This window comes from Raphanus sativus, unplaced genomic scaffold (genome assembly GCF_000801105.2).
Source record: "Raphanus sativus cultivar WK10039 unplaced genomic scaffold, ASM80110v3 Scaffold1369, whole genome shotgun sequence".
Taxonomy (NCBI): domain Eukaryota; kingdom Viridiplantae; phylum Streptophyta; class Magnoliopsida; order Brassicales; family Brassicaceae; genus Raphanus; species Raphanus sativus.
This window is the reverse complement of record NW_026616681.1, coordinates 1-21,217: the sequence shown is the minus strand read 5'-3', so window position 1 is coordinate 21,217 and position 21,217 is coordinate 1. Positions and strand designations below refer to the sequence as shown.

Below are 21,217 nucleotides of genomic sequence, written 5' to 3'. Positions count from 1 at the left end.
ATACAATGTCATTTTCTTTTGCGGACGTAAGTTTCAGTTTACATACCGAAGCCATATGAGATCTTCGAAGATCAAAATCTTCTTTGAATTCTGTGTACTTGGACGATTACTTAGAATAGTCCTTCCCTTAGCAAAAAAGGCAACGTAGTTGTCAAAATAATATGGTTTCGCTATTTTAATATGAATATATAAAACAAAATAGACGGAAAATCGAACTTATTTACATGTAAAACAAACTCGATAGGTTGTTGAAAATGGGAAACAATGGGAAGAAAAGGATATGACACTATTTGTTTGCATTTGTAACCCTACCTCTATTACATCGTGTAGTGTAGAAGTATATATTCAATAGAAATATACATTATCTTTTTCCACCACATATCAACAAAACTAAAAGCCAGTTGGGTTTTCAATTTGTATATTTTAATCAGTCTATATTTATTCGATCAGCCGACATAACTGTCTTATACGTATAATTTTATAGCTTATTCTCTACATAAAAATATTCACAAAGAAAAGAATGCAGGGATGGAAATGCTAGTAATATGCACAAGAAATTACTGCAAGCTCACTACTAACATCTAAAGAAGAGTTCTAAAAAATTATTGCATGATATTCTCATGTTTTAAAATACTCATTTAATATCATTATTCTTTTATTTTATTAATTCTGAAAACTCTTCTTAATATTAAGAAGGTATTTTCTCTTACAATAAAGGCATACGTTAGAAGTTGCAAGATATTTTAGATAATTAAACATTTCTGTCACAAGTGTTTTTTTAAAATATACTTCCTCGGTTTCGTAAAGAATGTCGTTTTAAAATTTTATTTTTGTTTTATAAAGAGCGTCATTTTCGGAATTCAATACAATTGTTTTGACATATTGTCAATTCTAACCTCAGATTAAACTGACTAAATAATACTAGTATAATACGAAATTCCAAAAGCCATATTAATTTTATTCATTACTAAATGATTCGCAAACCTCGTTAACATAACATTTACCTTTTAGTTTCCATCGGTAAAGTATTCAAATCAAATAATAAATTTCTTCATTTGTTGTGGGTGAAAAGTTCAAGTCAAAAGTCATAGATAGATGAAGAATTTAGGAAGTCTCGTAATGCAATATATTGACATCCAAATTTTTAAAATTTTGTTAGTTTGCCTCCACTACAAAATTTGACTCCATTTTTCCTATTTCATCAACTAACGTAAAAAGTGATTTTTTTTTGAGTCGCTAAATCAATGTTACTCGTTTAAATGCTTTCATTTTCAAAATGCATTCAATTATTTCAATACTATTGACCAAACTAAATACAATGGCAAGTTTTAACGATAAATAGTTAAATAATTACAATAAATAAAATAGTAAATAATTGAAATAATTAAGGGTATAAGTGAATTTTAATCAGTTTTCTTAATTAGTGTGTCAAAAGGCAAAATGACGCTCTTTGAGAAACATAGGGACTATAGTAAAGAGATGAACCATTTTGTTCCTAGAGAAGAAAGATGTCACCGAATTAATTAGAGAAGGTAGCTGTTATATATAGTAACCAAAAAGGAAGGACCAAAGAAGTATTACAAGCCACTAGACTATACTCTTAATGAACAAGCTATCTCAGCTTTCTGTCAATAAAAACATAAATATTTACTTATATTTTGTAAAAAATATCAGGAAAATAATATATATAATAATCTTATGCAACTAGTGATGTACTGATGCTTACATCATTATATTAAAAAAAAACGTGTCGAGTTTAGTCAAGATCATGGAGTCTATTTAAAGAAAGCACATCAATTCTGCTTAAAACTTCTAACAAGTTGAATCTGAAGGATCAAGGCATTGTCTTCAGTTTAATCTTTGTAATGACAACATCTGCGATCGGAAGGAACTGTGTGGTTTTGGGTTTAGCAGTGTGTCTTGTTCTGTCAAGCTTGCAAAGGGTTTCTTGTCAGGTAAAGAACACACAAACAAAGAAGGAACAAGATACTAAAGATCATGTTTTTTTTTTTTGAGCAACAGATACTAAAGATCATCAAGCTAATTAACTTGCATGTTTTTTATTTTCCTTTCAGGCTGCAGAAATCAGCGATTTTTTAACATTCGAAAATCAAGAATTTCAATGTAAAAAATATTTTGGCAGATTAACTTAATATTTTGTATTATTAGTATTGATTGATCCTAAATAGCCTTATTGATTTTGGATCTTTTATGGTTGTAGCTGATATCAATATCTCCGAAGAGCTAGAGCGTCAATGTATAATTGATCAGATCTTTAACTATATCTTCTTTCTTATCACTTGTGTTGGCTTCTCTTTCTCTAAGATCATTATAATATGTTCTCAGCGATAACTAAAGAGAGTGAAAACGAGAGCAGTTGGAAGCAGAGCACTACAATATCTTCTTCTCTTTCGGAAGAAACCAAGGTGAACCCTAAAAGATTATTAGTTTTGATCTTGATTACTGGCCTTATATTGTAAGAAAAGAGTGTTGTATAAATTTTCTTGCCTAATATCTTCTTGTTTATGTGCACTTTGGATCTATAGACTGAAGCTGTTAGTGGTCAAAGTTCCAGTATGATGGACAAAATAAACCGAGAAATTGAAGGTATATATATAGTGATCAAAGATCGTTTTTTTTTTTTGACCAAAAAAATATATAGTGATCAAAGATGTTGATTGTAATTGTGTTAGAACTATCTATTCATTGAAGATGAGATGGTTTTTGTTTGTCTTTTTTATATGGTAGCCCATCTTGGTGATCTGAATAAACAATCTGGATCTGATCATGTCACAACAATTGGTGTATCTATGGATGCTTTTGAAAATGGTAAAAAATAAACACAAAGCTTCCTCATCTAACTTTTCTCCTATGCATAGCTGTTTTGGTGATTACTTTCGTGTGTTTGATTCAGATGCTGAGAGACGGAAAGAACTGGAAGAGATTGAACGACAAATCAAAGGTGTGTATGCATGTTCATAGAATACGTTGAACACACCTGGTTCAACAAGTGATATTGTTCGATAAATGTTCGTTTAAAACCTAGAGAGTTTTGTTTATTTGTATTTATTTACCGTCCAATCCTAGCTGCGGCTGCAACAAAAATTGTTGTAGAAGAAGGAACGACAAAAACAAAGACTAGTGTGGAAACACATGAGACCAAATTTGAAGGTACACGTTGATACAATTTATCATTTTGTTATGAAAAAAAAAATTATCATTTTGTTATGATTTAATCTTATCACCCAATCTTATATTGTACTATAACTTTATTATCTAGATAGTTAAAGTTTAAGAATATGATAATGCAGGTTCTGAAAGTGAGACGTTTCAAACACAATATGGAAGGATGGGTGAAAAAGAACATTGTAAGAAATACTTTGTACAAAATGTCAGCGTCATATCACTCTTACAAGACACTTCTATGATCAGGAACTTATCTTATAATAATATGTTTGACTTGTCGCAGATGAAATGCTGCCGACCAGAAATTCGATACCGATCAAAGGTGTGCAATATTCATTTCTTAAGACCGTCGTTAAATTTGAAATGTTGTATGTCTTATTGTGGAAGTTCCTGTCCTGCCACTTCGGGACATTTTGAAAATTAATTTTAATCAAACTTTTGAATCATACGACATATGTACAACACTTCTTAAAATCTGGAGGTCAAGATGACTTTAGTTAGAAACCCATAATTTTTTTTTCAGGTGCATCAGCGGAAAGTCGTAAACGACAGCAGTCTAACAGTTACAACGGTGGCTCAAGGATTTTTGGATCTCTAGGAATTTCACAATCGTCAGGTTTATCTCCGAATAATCTATACAACATAATGTTGTGCACATTAACATAAAAAGAACCAAACGATAGTAGTCTAGTGCGAATTGCATCCTTTATTTGGCCACCGAGGATATTGACATAGCAAGATTAGTATGGATTACAATCAACATCTTTGATACTGAGATTGTGTGTGTGTGTGTGTGTGTGGCAGGTGCGTGGCGATGTGTCAACCACGACCAAAATGGAGATAATGAAGAGGAGGATGCTTCCATCATTATACCAAAGTATGATATGGAAACAATCAAAAAGGAAGAATCTATTTCACAGGTCTCTTTTTTATACTTGGAACATTTTCATGACATTTAAAAAACAATAAAGTTTTTTTAACATCTCCTCCATCAATCGACTGACTTTGATATGTAGGGCTCCGAGTCACAGACCCCCAGTCTCGGACAAGATTTGAAAGATATTCTTGACAGTTATAGAGGAAAAACTTGGCCTGGAGGTGTCATCACCACAGAAACCTCTTCTAAGGAAAAGACAGAGATAGTAGAGAAGCTAAAAGTGACTCTAAAAAGTTATCGCAATATTAAAATACATGAGCTGGTCACTCGTTCTGATTTCGAGGAGATACTGACGATGGCTGCGCGTTATGAGGAGCTGAGCTCAACTTCTGAGAGCTACATCTCGAGGCTCTCCATGTACAGAAGCATGATAAAAGAAGGTATCAAGGCCTCTCAGCGAGTCAAACTTGCGCAGCAGCGTGCTAGGTTGCTCAAAGACATGGCCATGGAGAAGCAGAAGAAAGTGGACGCTGAGTTTGCGTTGGTCAAGTCTTTGGCTCAGAGAGGAGACGCGTTGTACGTCAAAATATATGCGATCAAGAAGTTGGTGATGAAGCTTGAGGCCGAGAAGGAAGAGGTTGATATGAATTTTCAGAAGATCGTTGGGACCCTCTCACGTGTTCTAGAGGAAGCGTCTCAGGCCTATGAGGAGTACCATGTGGTTGTGCGTAAGTGGAAGGAGGAGAAAGCAGCTGAGGAGTTCTCGCGTGAGGCCATCGAGAGCGCAGAGGTTGTTTGGGTTCAGTTTCTCAGCTCTCTCTAGAGACATCTCTCTTGGTCTCTTCTTCTTATCTTGTTTCTACGTTTTTATCCTTCCATGTGAGAGCCTTAGGCAATTTTGTCTTTGCTTTATTAATAATGTGTGAGTCTCGTGGTATACGCGGAACTTTGTTTTGAAAGATTTTATGTATTTTGATCTATGTTTTTGTTGTTCACTCTCTGTGGTTTACATGTAATGTTACATTTTGTGTGTGTTTAAGTACTTTATCATCAATGTAGCTGTTTAAGTAACGGTTTGGTTTAGCTGGTCACATGCTTTAGCTAGTGCATGTCATGCATACCTTCCAGAGGCAATGTTTGAAACAACAACTTAGCCGAGACATTTTTTTTTTAATCACACTAAATAGAGATTAGTCCACCATCTTCTGGTTAATGATAATTAAAAGCCACTCACTCAAATATTGTGGAGAAGATAAGTGAAGATCACCCGGATTGTCCACTTTGTATTTACAACCATATTCTACTACGTGGTGGACTCTGCACCGCCAAGATCTCAAGCCCCTCTTAATATCCAACGAATATAATAATTGCCACGTGTAGCCAACCTTATCGTTGGACGAACGACCTATAACTACCCACGTGTCATCGATCTAATTGTTATCCTCTCGATCCAACGGACCCAAACCACACTCTCTCTCTCTCTCTCTCTTTTTTCTCCCTCTCTCTCTCTGTCGCCGCGACCTCCGATTAACCGTTCGCCGTTCCCGATGGCAGACTCCGACAACGATTCCGGCGGTCACAAGGACGGAGGCAGCGCGTCGTCGCGTGAGCAGGATAGATTCCTCCCGATCGCGAACGTGAGTCGGATCATGAAGAAAGCATTACCGGCGAACGCGAAAATCTCAAAGGACGCGAAAGAGACGGTACAGGAGTGCGTATCGGAGTTCATAAGCTTCGTCACCGGAGAGGCCTCCGACAAGTGCCAGAGAGAGAAGAGGAAGACGATCAACGGCGACGATCTGCTGTGGGCGATGACGACGCTAGGGTTCGAGGATTACGTGGAGCCGTTGAAGATTTACCTTCAGAAGTACAGGGAGGTGGAAGGGGAGAGGACAACGACCACGACCACCGGGAGACAGGGCGATAAGGAAGGCGGCGGCGGAGGAAATGGGAGCTCCAGCGGCGGCGGCGGAGTTGGAGGAGGAGGAGGATACAGTGCGATTGCGGGAGGAGGGATGTACGGTGGGATAGTGACGATGGGGCATCATCATCAGGGACACGTGTACGGTGGAGGGATGCATCACGCACAGCAAAGCGGGTCCGCACGTGCTGATTAGTTAAAAAGCTCTGACTCCGTTAACTCGAACGTTGTGTGGTTAATTAAGCTTTTGACTCCGTTGACTCGAAATGGCTCTCTAAAGCTTAGATTCACTATATGCAAATGTAAATAAATGTCTTCTATTTCTCCCTGCTCTGCTTCTTATGTATAAGAGCTTGTGTTGTTGTTCATCACACTCTGTGTTGGTTTGATTCTTCTATTTTCTTTGATCAGAGCCATTCATGGTGCAAAAAGTGTAACTTTTAGGTAGATTAGATAGCAATGATGTGGAGAACTGAGACTGCAGAATGTAGTCCAATGTCTCGAAAAGTTATTTTTTTTTTGAAATATTATGGTGCAAGTACTGAGACTGGGAAGAAGAACAAGATCGAGAAGGAAGTGTTATCAGGTTTAATCCTTATCAGATCATTGTGAAAAGAGTGTGGTAGAGTGTAAAAGTCTCAGTATCATACATAAATATAAGTATCAATCTTTCAAGCAAGACCCAAAAGTAACACAACACTCTGCCTTTACATACCAATACCACTCCTTACAAACACCAAATCAATCAAATCAATCACAACAATATGAACAGAAGATAGTAAAAAACAATCTGCGAGAACAAACTTTCTGTACCTAAAGATCCCTACTCTTCTTCTTGTTGCTGATGATCATCCTTCTCTTCTGAGATCACATCTGCTCCCTCCTGATCCTCTCTATGGTTCTCTTCACCACTACATGGTTTCTTGAACAGAGGATTGGCTTCAAGTTCAGATATTTTCTCCTTTGACTCATTCATTAACATCTCCACCACTTGAGACATTGTTGGTCTCATCTCCGGCTCTCTCTGAGCACACAAAAGACCCACCAACACTACTTTCTTCAACCTTTCTCCCACTTCCTCCTCTTTCACCCTCTCATCCACTATCTCACCAAACTTTCCCTCGTAAACAAGTGGTAACACCCACTCCGTTATACCCCTCTTTGTTGTTGCGTTGAGCCTCTCCACTGGTCTCTTGCCACTAACCAGTTCCAGCAATAAGATACCAAAACTAAACACATCCCCTGCTTCTGATGCAACACACTCTGGTGAGAGATACCCATTGTTATTATCATTCTTGGCCTCATCATCTGGCATCAGTTTACCATATCCAAAATCCGTAACCCGAGCTTCATACTCAGAGTTTAGCAACACATTGCTAGCTCTCACATCACCGTGGACTACACGCGGTGTTGCGTGATGGTGTAGGTACCTAAAACAAACATTGTCAGAAAACTAAAGACACTAAAAAATGGTTTTAGATTAGTGAGATGACACTCACGCAATGGCTTGAGCAGCACTTATGGCAATCTTCAACCGCTTAGTACAATCTAGAATGCACTCAGCTGAATGCTGACCATGAAGATGCGAAACCAAGCTCAGATTCGGCATGTACTCATACACGAGAAGACGCTCTTGTCCTTCGTCACAGTAGCCACGCACACTCAACACGTTCTTGTGACGGATACGCGAAAGAATGTCGACCTCGAGAGCGAAGTTTATATCTTCTCTGTTGCTCCATGACTTCAATCTCTTGACTGCAATCTACAACGAGATCATGTCTTTTTTTGTAAAGCAACAAAGGAGGTTGTTGTGCATTAAGTGTTTAAAAAGAGTTGAGAAGATGAGTTTTTACTTGTGAACCATCTGAGAGCTGACCCCAATAGACACTGCTGAAACGTCCTTCGCCGAGTTTGTTGTCGTAGTTGAAACTGTTTGTGGCTGCATGAAGTTCCTTTAGTGAGAAGACCTTACGAGGTGGTTCTGTCTTGGCTTCCTTTCCCCTGTGTGACATCAAACCAAACTTGACCTTAAAAAAACTTTATATCATTCATTGACCAAATGAAGAAACAAGAACTGTGAAAAAAGTTATATCACTTGCAGAACTCATGTAATCTGAAAAATAAAATAAAAATTATTCGAACTTGCAACAACAAAACCATTAGAGACCAAAGTAAAGGCATGTAGAATTGAGCATAAATAGACTCAAAAAAAAATGATATAAAAATCTTTAAAACCCTAATCAGGAAGGAACACCAAAGCTGATTGAACCAACAAAACACAAAAAAAAAACAGAAAAAACAAAAAAAAATATAATATATTCAAAAACGAAAGAAGGAGAATGAACAATCATAGAATCAATGAATCAAAGACGTACGTAACGTACCCATCAGATCCTTTTCCACAACAGCTGCTAAAAAGGTTCATCTTCAGAACAAATTGGAAAAATGAAATTGAGCTGCCTCTGTTGCTAGATTCTTTCCTCGTTATTGCGGAACAGAGAGCAAAGTACAAGTCTTCTAGAGTTTGGCTCTGAGATTTCGTCTTTGACTCTCCCTAGAGAGAGAAATGCTATTTATTTTTAATTATTTTTTTGTCTGTCCGCTTTACTTTTTCTTTAAAATATATACACCAAATATTCAAAAAATAAAATAAAATAAAACCTTTACCAAAAGAAGAAATCAAAAATTTGAACGTTAGCAGCGGTTGTCTTTTTTTTTTTTTGCTGTATGTTTTAAACTCTATGTTTCTATTTACTTCTTGTCGGAATGGTATCTTTAGATTTTGAATTGTTGTTGTTGAGGGCCGGCTGATGAGTCACGACAACTCATCAGAACCTTTCTATTCAATGTTTTCTTCAAACAAATAAAAGGGGCAGAAGATGATTCTCCAATCTGCTATTATATATTTTAAGAAATCGTAACTGAATTAGCTGTGGTTATAAAGTTTTTTTGAACTGTAACAACATTATGTTGATTAAATCGCTAAATAATGAGAGTGGTCAGAAAGGAATGTTTGCTCTCATCATGAGATTCTACTTGAGGTGATGCTTCACTAACATGGGCTTAAGGAATCATGTCCTAACTAATTGCTACAATATGTGAAAAGAAACAAATATCGATATAAAGAAGAAAAATATGTTACAAAAATGGAATAAGACTTTAATCTTTAATTGAGCTGGTACATGTCCATTAAGGTGCACTTAAAAGCCCATAAGTGATGTAGGATTACTCTTGCAGAAAATTTGTTCTAAGTGAATCCTTACTATAGAAGCAAATTGTGGGCTAGTTTCCAGTCCATCAAACTCTTTTGAAGGTCACCGGATTAAATTTTGACATTATAAAGTTTGGCTTATAGATTGAGCACTGGTAACATCAATACACATCCAAACTATGTAAATCATCAGCTTTACATCATGCTGTAAAGAACACCAACAGGCAGTCCCATCAAATAATCTGACCAATACCCTCAGTCATGTGCTTCACATCCTTTTCCAACAAAACGATCAGCTCCATCTAGTACCCTTTTTCATATACTCCCTCTGTTTCATAATACTTGATGTTATGTTTCAATGCACAAAGATTAAGAAAATTATTTTTCTCTAAAAAAGTATTTCATATATATAACTAGGGTCGGTCCGCCCTACGGGCGGATATACTTTATTTGTATGTTATTAATTTTTTTACTATTTTGTGGTTTATGTTTTTAATTTCATTTGCAAGAGATATGTATGATAATGATTTTAATCTTTTAGAAAGGTTTAGATGAAGAGGGATTACATGTGATAAGATATATTATGCTTGTTAACATTAGTTACAAATGTTCTTTATGTATTTTGTTTGACAATTTTTTTTAAATGTTTGATTCTGTATTATGTGTAAATTCTTTTTATATGATTATTTTATCTATTTATTTTTATAATTTTTACTATTAATTTTTTTTTTTGAAAATTTAGTTTGTCTCGTTACAGTTAACTAAATTTTTTAATGATTTGAATGAGAGTATCTTCTATTTTCTATTAGGATTGTGTATATGTTTTTATCATTTTGTTCTTTTAAATCATATAAGTTCACTTTTTTATTGACCTTTCATTCATATTATGATCTCCATTTTAATGGTTTGTGATTGTAGTGTGATGTGTGAGCCATATTATTATAGTTTTTTATTGGATGTGTTTTTATGTTATAATTTATGGTGTTTAATAATGTATATTGTTTTTAAGAATGGTTGTGCTTATACTAAGTGTTTGTGTACAAAAATATTATATTAAGATTTTGATTTTAATGATATTTATTATAATTGAGATACTAATTTAATATAGTAGACTGTAACAAAAGAAGACTCCTGCATATTATTAATTTAATGTATTTTTATTTTTTAAAAGAAATTTATCTTGTTTCTACTATATATATAAAATATTTATTTTTCATTATTTGTGTCGTTATAAGAGCATCAATATTAGTAGAATATGTTGGAGTCTCTAAAAAAAAATCAAAATATTAATATTTTCTTCTGATTATTTGTAGTTTTCTTGCAAGTGAACCATTATGTTGTTGACATCTCTCAAAATTTGTTTGATAAACTCTTCTCCAAGAACGTCTTCTTCCTTCTAACCCAAATGATCTATCTTTTTTTTTCTGTAACAAAAGAAGACTCCTGCATATTGTTAATTTATTGTATATTTTTTATTTGCTAAAAAATAATTTATCTTGTTTGTACTATATATATAAAATATTTTTTTTTTCATTATTTGTGTCGCTATAAGAGCATCAATATTAGTAGAATATGTTGGAGTCTCTCAAAAAAATATCAAAATATTAATATTTTCTTTATCTGATTATTTGTAATTTTCTTGTAAGTGAACCAATATGTTGTTGACATCTCTCAAAATTTGTTTGATAAACTCTTCTCCAAGAACGTCTTCTTCCTTCTAACCCAAATGATCTATCTTTTGTTTTTTTTTGATCAAAACCCAAATGATCTAATCTATAATCTGCATTCAAGAACGAATCAACAGTAAGATACGAAAATAGAAATCTTCATACCATTGGGGGAATAGTCTTACAGGAATATCATTGTCGATTGTTTTGGAGATCCCTGCAACAGCAACTTTAAGTCCACATCTCCTAATCTCCTGCAGAGACAAAGATATTTTCATTAAATCAATATCCAAATCCAAACCAATGTACTGCATCATCAGATACAACATTTTTGCACTACCTGGAATATAACAGCTGCTCCTTTCTGTGATCCATCTCCACCGATTATATAAACCTGGTCAAGTCCCAATAACAAAAACTCAGTTTCAACTATATCTTGGTTGTGTCGTTGGTTACTATCAACTATCTTGGTGGTGTTGTGACCGCCTCTTGAAGTCCCAAGGATGGTTCCTCCACGTTTATGAATATCATTCACTGTTTTCAGGTCCAAATCGATCGTGTTCCTTGCATAGAAGCCTCTGTAACCTCCCTGCAAACCACATTGTTCTCAAGATTTTATATATACATTGAGTTTTAAAAAATCTTAGAGCAATGATGAAAGATTGAGGGGACCTTACATCAATTCCAAGGATTTTCTTGACACCATACATGTAAGACAATCCACAAACTATCTCTCTGATCACAGTATTAAGACCGGGACACAGGCCACCACATGTAACAATGCAAGCAACTACATCATTCGAATCAAAGACAACCCTTTGACGTGGTCCTGCTCTGCGTAAATGTGTTCCTCTCGGACTATCAGGACGAAGAACTATCTGCGAAAGAGCCAAACATATTAAAGAGAGACGAATAAATGGCTAAAGGAGAGAGCTTTTACACTTACCTTTTGAGGAACCGTGTCATCCTCATCAATGAAGTACTGCCTGAAAACACATAGCAACCAGATAAAGATTACACATTTCTAAACCGAAAGCTATTTGATTCAATACTGAGGGAAAAAAGTAACGAACTTTGTGAAAAGAAAACTGTCACTTCATCAAAGGATGTCGACTCAGTAAATCGGATCATCAAAGGAGAGTCGGAGAGTCGGAAATTCAGAGCACACCGTGACACATCAAAACCGAAGACGGTGAACATCGACCCGACGGCGAGCCTAGACTGGAACCATAGACTATGAGTTGAAAGGGAGAATACGTAGTGGATGGGATTAAACACAAACTCTTAACTCCGACCGTTTTGGTGAGGGGAACCAGAAACGACATAGCTTCGCCGTAGAAGGAATGGAGAGATGCGAATTTCGTTTTCTTCGCCGAAGAATATTAGGATTAGAAAGTAGCTTATGTTAGTACGGGCCGGTTAAAGAACAAACTCAGCAAGCTAAAGCCCAGACAAATAACACTAACATGAAGCCCATCAAGCCAAGGGATTAATGAAACGATGCGCTTAAAGGAAGCGGACGCGTGGCGGCTGGAGGAAGCGTGAATTTCCTAGGTGGCAGCTGATGTGGCAGAAGGAGAGAAACAACTCTCTTTTATAGTAATAGATTTTAAAGTCAGTTAACCAATTATAAAAATGATAGATTAATCTAATTGGTTGAACAATTTCCAATAAAGTTAAAGTAACCTTAAAATCTCAAAACTTCATGTAAATTGAAACAAAACAATTTTTCTAAAACATCATCTATATTGAAACGGAGGGAGTATGTGGTTTCACTTCCCTGTACGTGATATAAAAAAAAAATAAAGTGTGGGTGGGTATCACTAACTTTTTATACAAACTTCAATGTGCTGAAAAAGTTATATGCTCCTCCAGACAAAGGCGCAGAAGTAAAGTCAAGCTTAGGTGCTTTCGTAAGCCTTTTTTATAGTGGCGTGAAGTAGAATAACATCCTCTGTCGTAGAAGCAGAGCGAGTGACATTATTGCCAATGGCCCGGTTCTGAGTTCAGCCACATGCTGATAAAATCATGGCTACAGACGGTCTTCTGTAACATACGTATGTGTACATAGGAGGCTTGTGCTTGGAGAAAGTACGCGTATTCTCATAATCTTTAATCAGGGCGTCCTTGAGCACATCGACATGAAACTTGGCCCCCACTTTTTTAACCCAATTTTTTTATTTTCATAACTAAATTTTGGTGTGTTTATCCAAAAAGAAAATAATATCAAAACTGAAACCAGAAAAACTTAATAAATAAAAACTCATAATACATAGATAAATTTCACTTTATAGAAACTTTTTATTTATTTTTTCCTTCCTATTTCTTTCCTGACTCAATTTTTTCTTTTTATTTATGTTTTCTGATTTATCATTTTTTCTTTGTATTATATAACTTTATAATGTAAATGGGCTCCCATTTTTTTGTTTGTTTAGGGTCTTAATATTTGAGGACGGCCCCTGTCTGTAATTAGTCCCAGCTTGATCCACGTCTTCACGGCTCTCAGTATTTTTGCTATAAGGCCGAGTTCATCAAGTTTTTTTTTTTTGGCATCCGAGTTCATCAAGTTAGAAGTAAGTTCTTGTTTATTCAAATTTGTTACTCCATGTGCTATCCTGTAAGACTGGTTGTGGCCTGTAGGTCTGTGACAGTTGTTGCCTTCTTGGGGATAGTTTGAACATCATCAAGAATATAACACTGTTTTGTTGATTACTATTACAAAACACAGAAAAATACAATTCTCTATATTATTTGTTACCATTTACACATAATTTATAGTTCCCAAAATTTAAATAGTCCAAAAACTTCAATAATTTCATTCTTCTCAATTTTAGATTTTCATTCCATATTATCATTTTCGTTTTTACATTTCGTTAAATATTATTGACATTACAAAGAATAATTTCTTTATAAAATTGTCAACTGTTTGCAGGAGTAATTATTTAAATTCATAAAAATATTTTGTATATTATATATGATGGTCAGATGATGTCATAAATATAAATCATGGCATTAAGTTGAAGAGAGATAAGCCAATTATCAGATACCAAGTTTTGTTTGAAAAAAGAAGAAGAAGTGACAAGAGCTACACGTCAAAAGCTAACGAGAACACATTTAAATTAGACAGCATCAATTGATTACTTTAGATTCGCAACAACATAAGTACACACACATTTTAAATACGTCATTAAATACTTTTTTTTTATAAAAACGAGCTTATTATGGTGGGGTGCGACGTATATTAATATTATCTTCTTTAGTTAGCCTTTTACTTAAATTCCCATCTATATAAAATAGCCCACTTTTTAAGTATAAATAAAAAAATATTACTATAAAATAGACGCCCCAACGACCACACAAAATAAAAAACAAAAAAGCAATAAATCCAAAAAGAAAAAAGGAAAGTCCCGGAAACGAGACAGCATCATCAGTAATCATCGGCATAAATAGCCCCCACGTCCTCTCTCTCACCTCTCTCATCTCTCTCAAACTCTGTTTCGTCTCGCTCCTTCTCCAAAGTCAATTTCAACACAGGTAGGTTCTACTCTCCTCTCTCTCTCGCACGTGCTACCCATCTCTCTTCCTCCCGTGGATTTGATTCGCCTCTCAATTTCGATTTTCGTCTGTTTTTAGATCTGTAAATTAAATTTCATATTTTGATTTGATTGGGTTTGGTATGTTTCTGAAACCCTAATTATCGTTTATTGTGTGTTGAATAGAAAAAGTGTTTGCATGAGTGGTAGTACTGAGATCAGAGGATTATGTCGTCGCTCAGCAGAGAACTCGTCTTCTTGATCCTCCAGTTTCTCGACGAGGAGAAATTCAAAGACACTGTTCACAGGTCACAATTTTCAAAATTGCCCCCTTTTCAAAGTTCGAAACTTTAAATTGTAAAAAAAAGAAGATTACTTTTTGGAATTGAGTGTGGCTGAGGCCTTGTGTTGTATGTGGTTCTGTTTCTCTATAGGTTGGAGAAGGAGTCTGGATTTTACTTCAACATGAGGTACTTTGAAGACAGTGTGACCGCTGGCGAGTGGGACGATGTGGAGAAGTACCTTTCTGGATTCACTAAAGTTGATGATAATAGATACTCTATGAAGATCTTCTTCGAGATTCGTAAGCAGAAGTACCTTGAAGCACTTGACAAGTTAGTGTTTCTTGTCTTTTTTTTTTTAGTTTGGATGCTAAGTTGAGTCCTGAATTTATACATTTTCGCTTTTGTGTTTCTTTTCATAGGAAAGATAATGCCAAGGCAGTTGAAATCCTTGTTAAGGAGTTGAAAGTGTTCTCCACGTTCAATGAAGAGCTTTTTAAGGAGATCACCATGCTTTTAACCTTGACTAACTTCAGGTACAGTCTTTATATCTGGAGTATGAATGAGATATGAAAATGTATTCCCTACTTCTTGTTGTTGAGTTGTTAACTGTTTCCATTGACCAATAATCCGTTTTTTTACTTGTAACTTTTCAAGGGAGAATGAGCAGCTTTCCAAGTATGGGGATACCAAGTCTGCAAGAGGCATTATGCTGGGGGAACTTAAGAAACTGATTGAGGCTAACCCTCTCTTCCGGGACAAGCTTCAGTTTCCCACTTTGAAGAATTCTAGATTGAGAACCTTAATTAACCAAAGGTGCGTTTAACCCTATGCTTACAAGCTGTTTTTCTATTGTCGTCTCTCTTTCGGTGGAGCAACTAGCTGAATGTCTGTTTCTGTTGAAATTGTAGTTTGAACTGGCAGCATCAGCTTTGCAAGAACCCAAGGCCTAACCCGGATATAAAAACACTCTTTATTGACCATAGTTGTGGGCATCCAAATGGTTCACATGTTGCTTCCCCTGCAACTAATCATTTAATGGGTTCTGCCCCTAAAGTTGGAGGCTTCCCACCATTAGGTGCTCATGGTGTAAGTGTTCTAAGATATAACTACTTTTCTTTGATTAGTAGTGCAAATGAAATTTAATATATGAATATCTCTTGTTTCAGCCTTTTCAGCCAACACCTGCTCCTCTTACAACTTCCCTTGCTGGATGGATGCCTAATCCTTCTGTATCACACCCTGCTGTTTCTGCTGGACCTATCGGCCTAGGAGCCCCCAACAGTGCTGGTAATGTTGTCACGACTAACATTTTACGTAGTTTATAATGTGGCGATCTCTTTGTGTAATATTATGTTTCCCAATTTGATACCTCGTCTTAATCTGTATTCATCATTTCCTCCTTACAGTGTCTATGCTAAAGCATCCCAGGACTCCTCCTACTAATAGCCTAGCAATGGATTATCAAACAGCAGATTCTGAAAGTGTATTGAAGAGACCCAGGCCTTTTGGTATATCAGACGGGGTATAAACGGTTGCTTATTCGTTTTTCAGCTTGAGGTCGCATCCCTAATATCTTAGAAATTCATAGTTTTCCTTGAACATGCTACAGGTTAATAATCATCCAGTGAATGTCTTGCCAGTCACATATCCAGGGCAAGGCCATGCTCATGCATCTTTTTCTACTGATGACTTGCCCAAAAATGTCAGCAGGGTTTTGAGTCAGGGTTCTGCCATTAAGAGCATGGATTTCCATCCAGTACAACAAACTATGCTTCTTGGTTAGTTATCTTTACCGAAGCATGAATCAATCCTTTGATTTATGCTGCCTTATACCATGGTTACCTGCAAAACTTGTATCTGACAGAATGTATTTATGTTTTCAGTGCAATATGTTGATTTATCTTGATTTTAATGTTGGATATGCATTTGTTTGATAGTTGGCACCAATGTTGGTGATATTGCAATATGGGAGGTGGGTAGCAGGGACAAGCTTGTTTCTAGAAGCTTTAAAGTTTGGGATCTTGCTGTCTGCACTGCGAATCTTCAGGTATGGTTCATCTTCTTATTGATATATTATAACAGTTATAAGATAGTGGAGTGGGAAGTTTTTTTCTTATGTTAGCAATAACCATAAAGAATTAGTGAGAAACTCATCAAGGTAAATAGCTAATTATCTTATAATTTATTAAAGGTTTTACTATGGCCATATACTATATCAACAACATCTTTTTCTTTTGCTTACTTGTTGTTTGGTCTCATTCTTGTGCATTAGGCTTCACTTGCTAGCGAGTATACTGCAGCAGTAAACAGAGTTGTTTGGAGTCCTGACGGAGGTCTTCTGGGTAAGACATTCGGTCATCTTCATGTCGTATTGTAAAGTCAGTTACATGTGTCCCTAATGGGTTTAGGCTGGTTATCGTATAAACGTTTTGGTAAATCCAGCTCTTATAACGTCTACCTCTTATTTCAGGTGTCGCATATTCTAAGCATATTGTGCATATATATTCGTATCATGGCGGCAATGATTTACGGAATCATCTAGAGGTTTGTCCACTTACTCGGGACTTTATATTTCGTTGAGTTTGCACTAATCTCTTTATCTTTTCCTAGTCAGTTACTCAGTTACCATTCAGCTTATATTTTACTCGTTTGAAGTATTATTGATATTAAGTAGATTACATAGGCATGTAATCTGTTTACCGGAAGGATGTATAGTTCCCTGGTTTATATATTTGTTCTTGTATGTAGGATTCTACCATTATTGTCCAATTGACTGGTGTCCCTATTTGATGTTTGTTTTTTTGTTTATTTATGGTCATAATAGGTTGATGCTCATGCTGGTAATGTCAACGATCTTGCTTTCTCCCTGCCAAACCAGCAATTGTGTTTTGTGACTTGTGGAGAAGACAAGACAATAAAGGTTTGAATCCTAGAATATGTTTTCAGAGTTGGATAATAGGAGCATCCTGCTTATTAGATACTTTTTATTAAACAGGTCTGGGATGCTGTTACTGGAAATAAATTGCACACATTTGAAGGTCATGAGGCACCTGTTTATTCCGTGTGCCCACACCAGAAAGAGAATATTCAGGTATTTCAATATGCATGAAATGTCTCCTCCTCTTTCTTCTAGGGCATTCCATAAGATACAAACTGGAGTTTTCTGCTCAACTAGAATTCGAACTTCCATCCTACGCCAAGATTATGTTTCTTACAAAAGTACAAATACATGTACATATAGTATAGAAGAACCTGCAGCCACATTCTGTTTCCAATGTATAAGCTTGAAACTCACTTTCTTGTGATAATATCTTGTTGGTTTGCTGTACAGTGATGCTGCCAATTTTATGCTTCTTGCTTTACATTTTTAATATGTGCGCAAGATTGTTATGATAGAGATTTTTTTCTTTCTGTCAGTTTATATTCTCAACTGCTGTTGATGGGAAAATAAAAGCTTGGTTATATGACAACATGGGTTCTAGAGTGGATTATGATGCCCCCGGTAGATCTTGCACGGCAATGGCATATTGTGCTGATGGAACTAGGTAAGTGACTCCCTGTCATCCTTTTATGGTAACTTATACATTCTTTAACTCACGTCGCTTTTATTGTTTCGTTTGTTGCAGATTGTTCTCTTGTGGTACTAGTAAGGAGGGGGAATCATTCATTGTTGAATGGAATGAAAGTGAAGGAGCTGTGAAGCGGACTTACCATGGACTGGGGAAACGGTCTGTGGGGGTCGTTCAGTTTGATACCATGAAGAATAAATTTTTGGTTGCTGGTGATGAGTTCCAAGTCAAATTTTGGGATATGGATAGTGTTGATCTCTTGACTACAACACATGCAGACGGGGGATTGCCGGTAATGCTCTATACTCTTTATATTGGTTTAGTTGACATTTAAAAGGAATGGTTACTAACATAATATTTTCAGTCTTCCCCTTGCTTAAGGATCAACAAAGAAGGAACTCTACTGGCTGTCTCAACTACTGAGAATGGAATTAAGATACTAGCGAATGCTGAAGGTTCCAGAATTTTGCACTCCATGGCAAACCGTGGCCTTGAAAGCTCTAGAGCTCCTCCTGGATCAGTTGCGAAGGTAAAAAACTATCATCATACCTTATATGTTCTGCTATATCTGGGTGCTATTGCATGGAAAAGAAAAACTGAAAAGTGCATGATTTTGTTAATAGGGTCCTATAGTTGGAGCATTTGGGACTCCAAGTTCAAGCACTGGAATGAGTCTCTCAATGGCTGATAGAAGTGGACCAGGGGCTTCTGTTACTGGAATGGTAATCCCACACCTGTGAAATGTTTTAAGATATTTTGGTTGGTTTAGATATCTGCACATCGTTTCTCTAGGGAAGTTGGCAAGAGATCAAAGTGTAACTGTTACTAGTTCACTCAAATGCCACAGAAGGCAAACTGTGGTTGAACTCCTACTAAGTTTATTTTACAATCTGTTGGTTTTAGAATGGAGATAATCGCAGCCTGCCAGATGTCAAACCACGAATCCCCGATGAGGATAAATCAAAGATTTGGAAGCTGACAGAGATCAGCGAACGTTCTCATCTCCGTACTATGCGGCTTCCTGATAGCCTGGTACAAGCAAGAGTATGTATCCAAAATATCCCAAACACACTGCCATTATGTTGTAGACATTTGCTTACAAAAATTTGTATGCCAGGGAGAGCTAATTTTTTTTTAGATCTTGAAGTAGAACTTCTTTGATTATATTTTGATATCTAATTTATTTTTGGGAGTCCTTTTTAGATCTCTTTCTCCTCTTCTTGTTTTTGTCATGATGACATCTTGTTTCTCGGTGCAGGTTGTTAAGTTGATATATACAAATTCTGGAAGTGCTATATTGGCATTAGCAGAAAATGCTTTACATAAACTATGGAAATGGCAAAAGACTGAGCGCAATCTTTTGGGAAAGGTACATCATAACACGTTGTGATGATTCAACATCTAGTGGTGATTATGAAACTCAATAGTTATATCTTCTTCTTATATGGATTTTGCTTGTTTAGGCAAATAGCAATGTCCCACCACAGCTTTGGCAGCCATCTAGTGGAGTTGTAATGACAAATGACACACGCGAGGGAAACAAAGAAGATGTAGTTCCATGCTTTGCGCTCTCAAAGAATGATTCTTATGTCATGTCAGCCTCAGGAGGAAAAATTTCCTTGTTCAACATGATGACTTTTAAGGTCCCTCCAGTTCTGTGTCATCTGTTGGGCTACAAAGTTTGCATATACTCAATTTTTTTTTTGTTTACTTTGCAGACGATGACGACATTCATGGCGCCTCCTCCAGCAGCGACTTCACTCGCCTTCCACCCCCAAGACAATAACATTATTGCTATTGGAATGGACGACTCTTCTATTCAAATCTACAATGTCAGAGTGGATGAGGTATCTCACTTTATCTGGAAATATTAAAGACTTATTATCGTTTTTAATAGAAACAAATAGTTTTTAACAACTTTTGGCTTGTAATGATTCTTGTAGGTTAAAAGTAAATTAAAAGGTCATCAGAAGAGAGTGACTGGCTTAGCATTCTCAAACGTTCTGAATGTACTTGTTTCGTCTGGTGCTGATTCTCAGGTATGCTTATACGCTACATTGACTCTAATTATGTTCGGATAAAGATCTTGTCAGTGCTTGCTTTCATCTGTGAATTTGTCTGTTTTACAAAGTAGTTTTGGGTTCTGTCTGTATAGCTTTGTGTATGGAGTATGGATGGATGGGAGAAGCAAGCTAGCAAACAGATACAAATTCCCAGCGGGCATTCACCAAACCCACTTGCTCATACACGCGTTCAGTTCCATCAGGATCAAACACATGTTCTTGTGGTCCATGCCAGCCAGTTAGCTATATATGAGGCTCCTAAATTAGAGAGCATGAAGCAGGTTTGTTGCTACATCCCATATATCTCTAGAGCTTTGCATTAAATGTTTTCTCAGGCTTGATTAAATTCTTTTTCTCTGAATATATAATATAGTGGATCCCGAAGGAATCAAGTGGGTCAGTGACAGATGCTGTATACTCGTGTGATTAGCCAGTCAATCTACGCTGCTTTGACGATGGAAGTGTGAGGTATCTTGACGGCAACAACGTTGCAACTCAAGTGCCGCATTGGTCCCAGTTCATAATTTGCCTTCAAATCCGAGTAAAGAATCCTCTTCCTATATTTCAGCTTTTTGTCACCATTGGCCAACACAGCATTAAAACATCTGCTCTCTGAACAGCCTCGAGAGTATAATCCAGCCACCATAGCAGCCCATCCCTCCGAACCAAATCAATTTGCAGTTGGACTTACTGATGGTGGGGTTCACGTGATCGAACCACCAGACCAGAAGGGAAGTGGGGAACGTCTCCACCGCCAGAGAACGGTGCAGGACCAAGCGTTCCCTCAGCACCTGGATCAGATCAACAGCCGAGGTGAGGTGAGGTCTGATTCAGTAAGCTCCGCACCACCATGATGCAGCCTCTTAAGTTATTATTATAGACTTCGAGAGGAGAGCTCTGCGATTG

General features: G+C 36.4%; 4 protein-coding genes and 1 pseudogene across 5 annotated transcripts; 3 read left to right on the top strand and 2 right to left on the bottom strand.

The window, feature by feature from the left end:
* Positions 1-1,713: 1,713 nt before the first annotated feature.
* Positions 1,714-5,134, top strand: LOC130504129 (NAI2-like protein). Of its 2 annotated transcripts, XM_056998718.1 has the most exons (13): positions 1,716-1,955; positions 2,076-2,124; positions 2,222-2,257; positions 2,347-2,426; positions 2,547-2,607; positions 2,749-2,829; positions 2,915-2,962; positions 3,088-3,171; positions 3,312-3,368; positions 3,470-3,508; positions 3,710-3,802; positions 3,991-4,106; positions 4,203-5,134. In XM_056998718.1, exons 1-13 carry the CDS (start codon positions 1,866-1,868, stop codon positions 4,884-4,886), a joined length of 1,518 nt encoding a protein of 505 aa, XP_056854698.1. In that variant the 5' UTR covers positions 1,716-1,865; the 3' UTR covers positions 4,887-5,134. The 2 variants fall into 2 exon arrangements, with proteins under 2 accessions (XP_056854699.1, XP_056854698.1); XM_056998719.1 differs by lacking the exon at positions 3,710-3,802 and having other exon boundaries at positions 1,714-1,955.
* A 277-nt stretch (positions 5,135-5,411) lies between these two features.
* LOC130504131 (nuclear transcription factor Y subunit B-3-like) lies at positions 5,412-6,401 on the top strand. The gene has a single exon (XM_056998721.1). The coding sequence runs from the start codon at positions 5,611-5,613 to the stop codon at positions 6,178-6,180; it is 570 nt and encodes a 189-aa protein (XP_056854701.1). The 5' UTR covers positions 5,412-5,610; the 3' UTR covers positions 6,181-6,401.
* Positions 6,402-6,609: 208 nt separating this feature from the next.
* Positions 6,610-8,548, bottom strand: LOC130504130 (PTI1-like tyrosine-protein kinase At3g15890). The gene is made up of 4 exons (XM_056998720.1): positions 8,369-8,548; positions 7,838-7,985; positions 7,484-7,746; positions 6,610-7,414 (listed from the first exon to the last, which is right to left on the bottom strand). The coding sequence occupies exons 1-4, from the start codon at positions 8,407-8,409 to the stop codon at positions 6,808-6,810; spliced, it is 1,059 nt and encodes a 352-aa protein (XP_056854700.1). The 5' UTR covers positions 8,410-8,548; the 3' UTR covers positions 6,610-6,807.
* A 2,415-nt stretch (positions 8,549-10,963) lies between these two features.
* Positions 10,964-12,062, bottom strand: LOC130504127 (ATP-dependent 6-phosphofructokinase 1-like). Its single transcript, XM_056998717.1, has 6 exons — positions 12,031-12,062; positions 11,809-11,848; positions 11,540-11,740; positions 11,203-11,451; positions 11,048-11,116; positions 10,964-10,975 (listed from the first exon to the last, which is right to left on the bottom strand). The coding sequence occupies exons 1-6, from the start codon at positions 12,060-12,062 to the stop codon at positions 10,964-10,966; spliced, it is 603 nt and encodes a 200-aa protein (XP_056854697.1).
* Positions 12,063-14,287: 2,225 nt separating this feature from the next.
* LOC130504132 (topless-related protein 4-like) lies at positions 14,288-21,129 on the top strand (annotated as a pseudogene).
* The last annotated feature ends 88 nt before the right edge of the window (positions 21,130-21,217 follow it).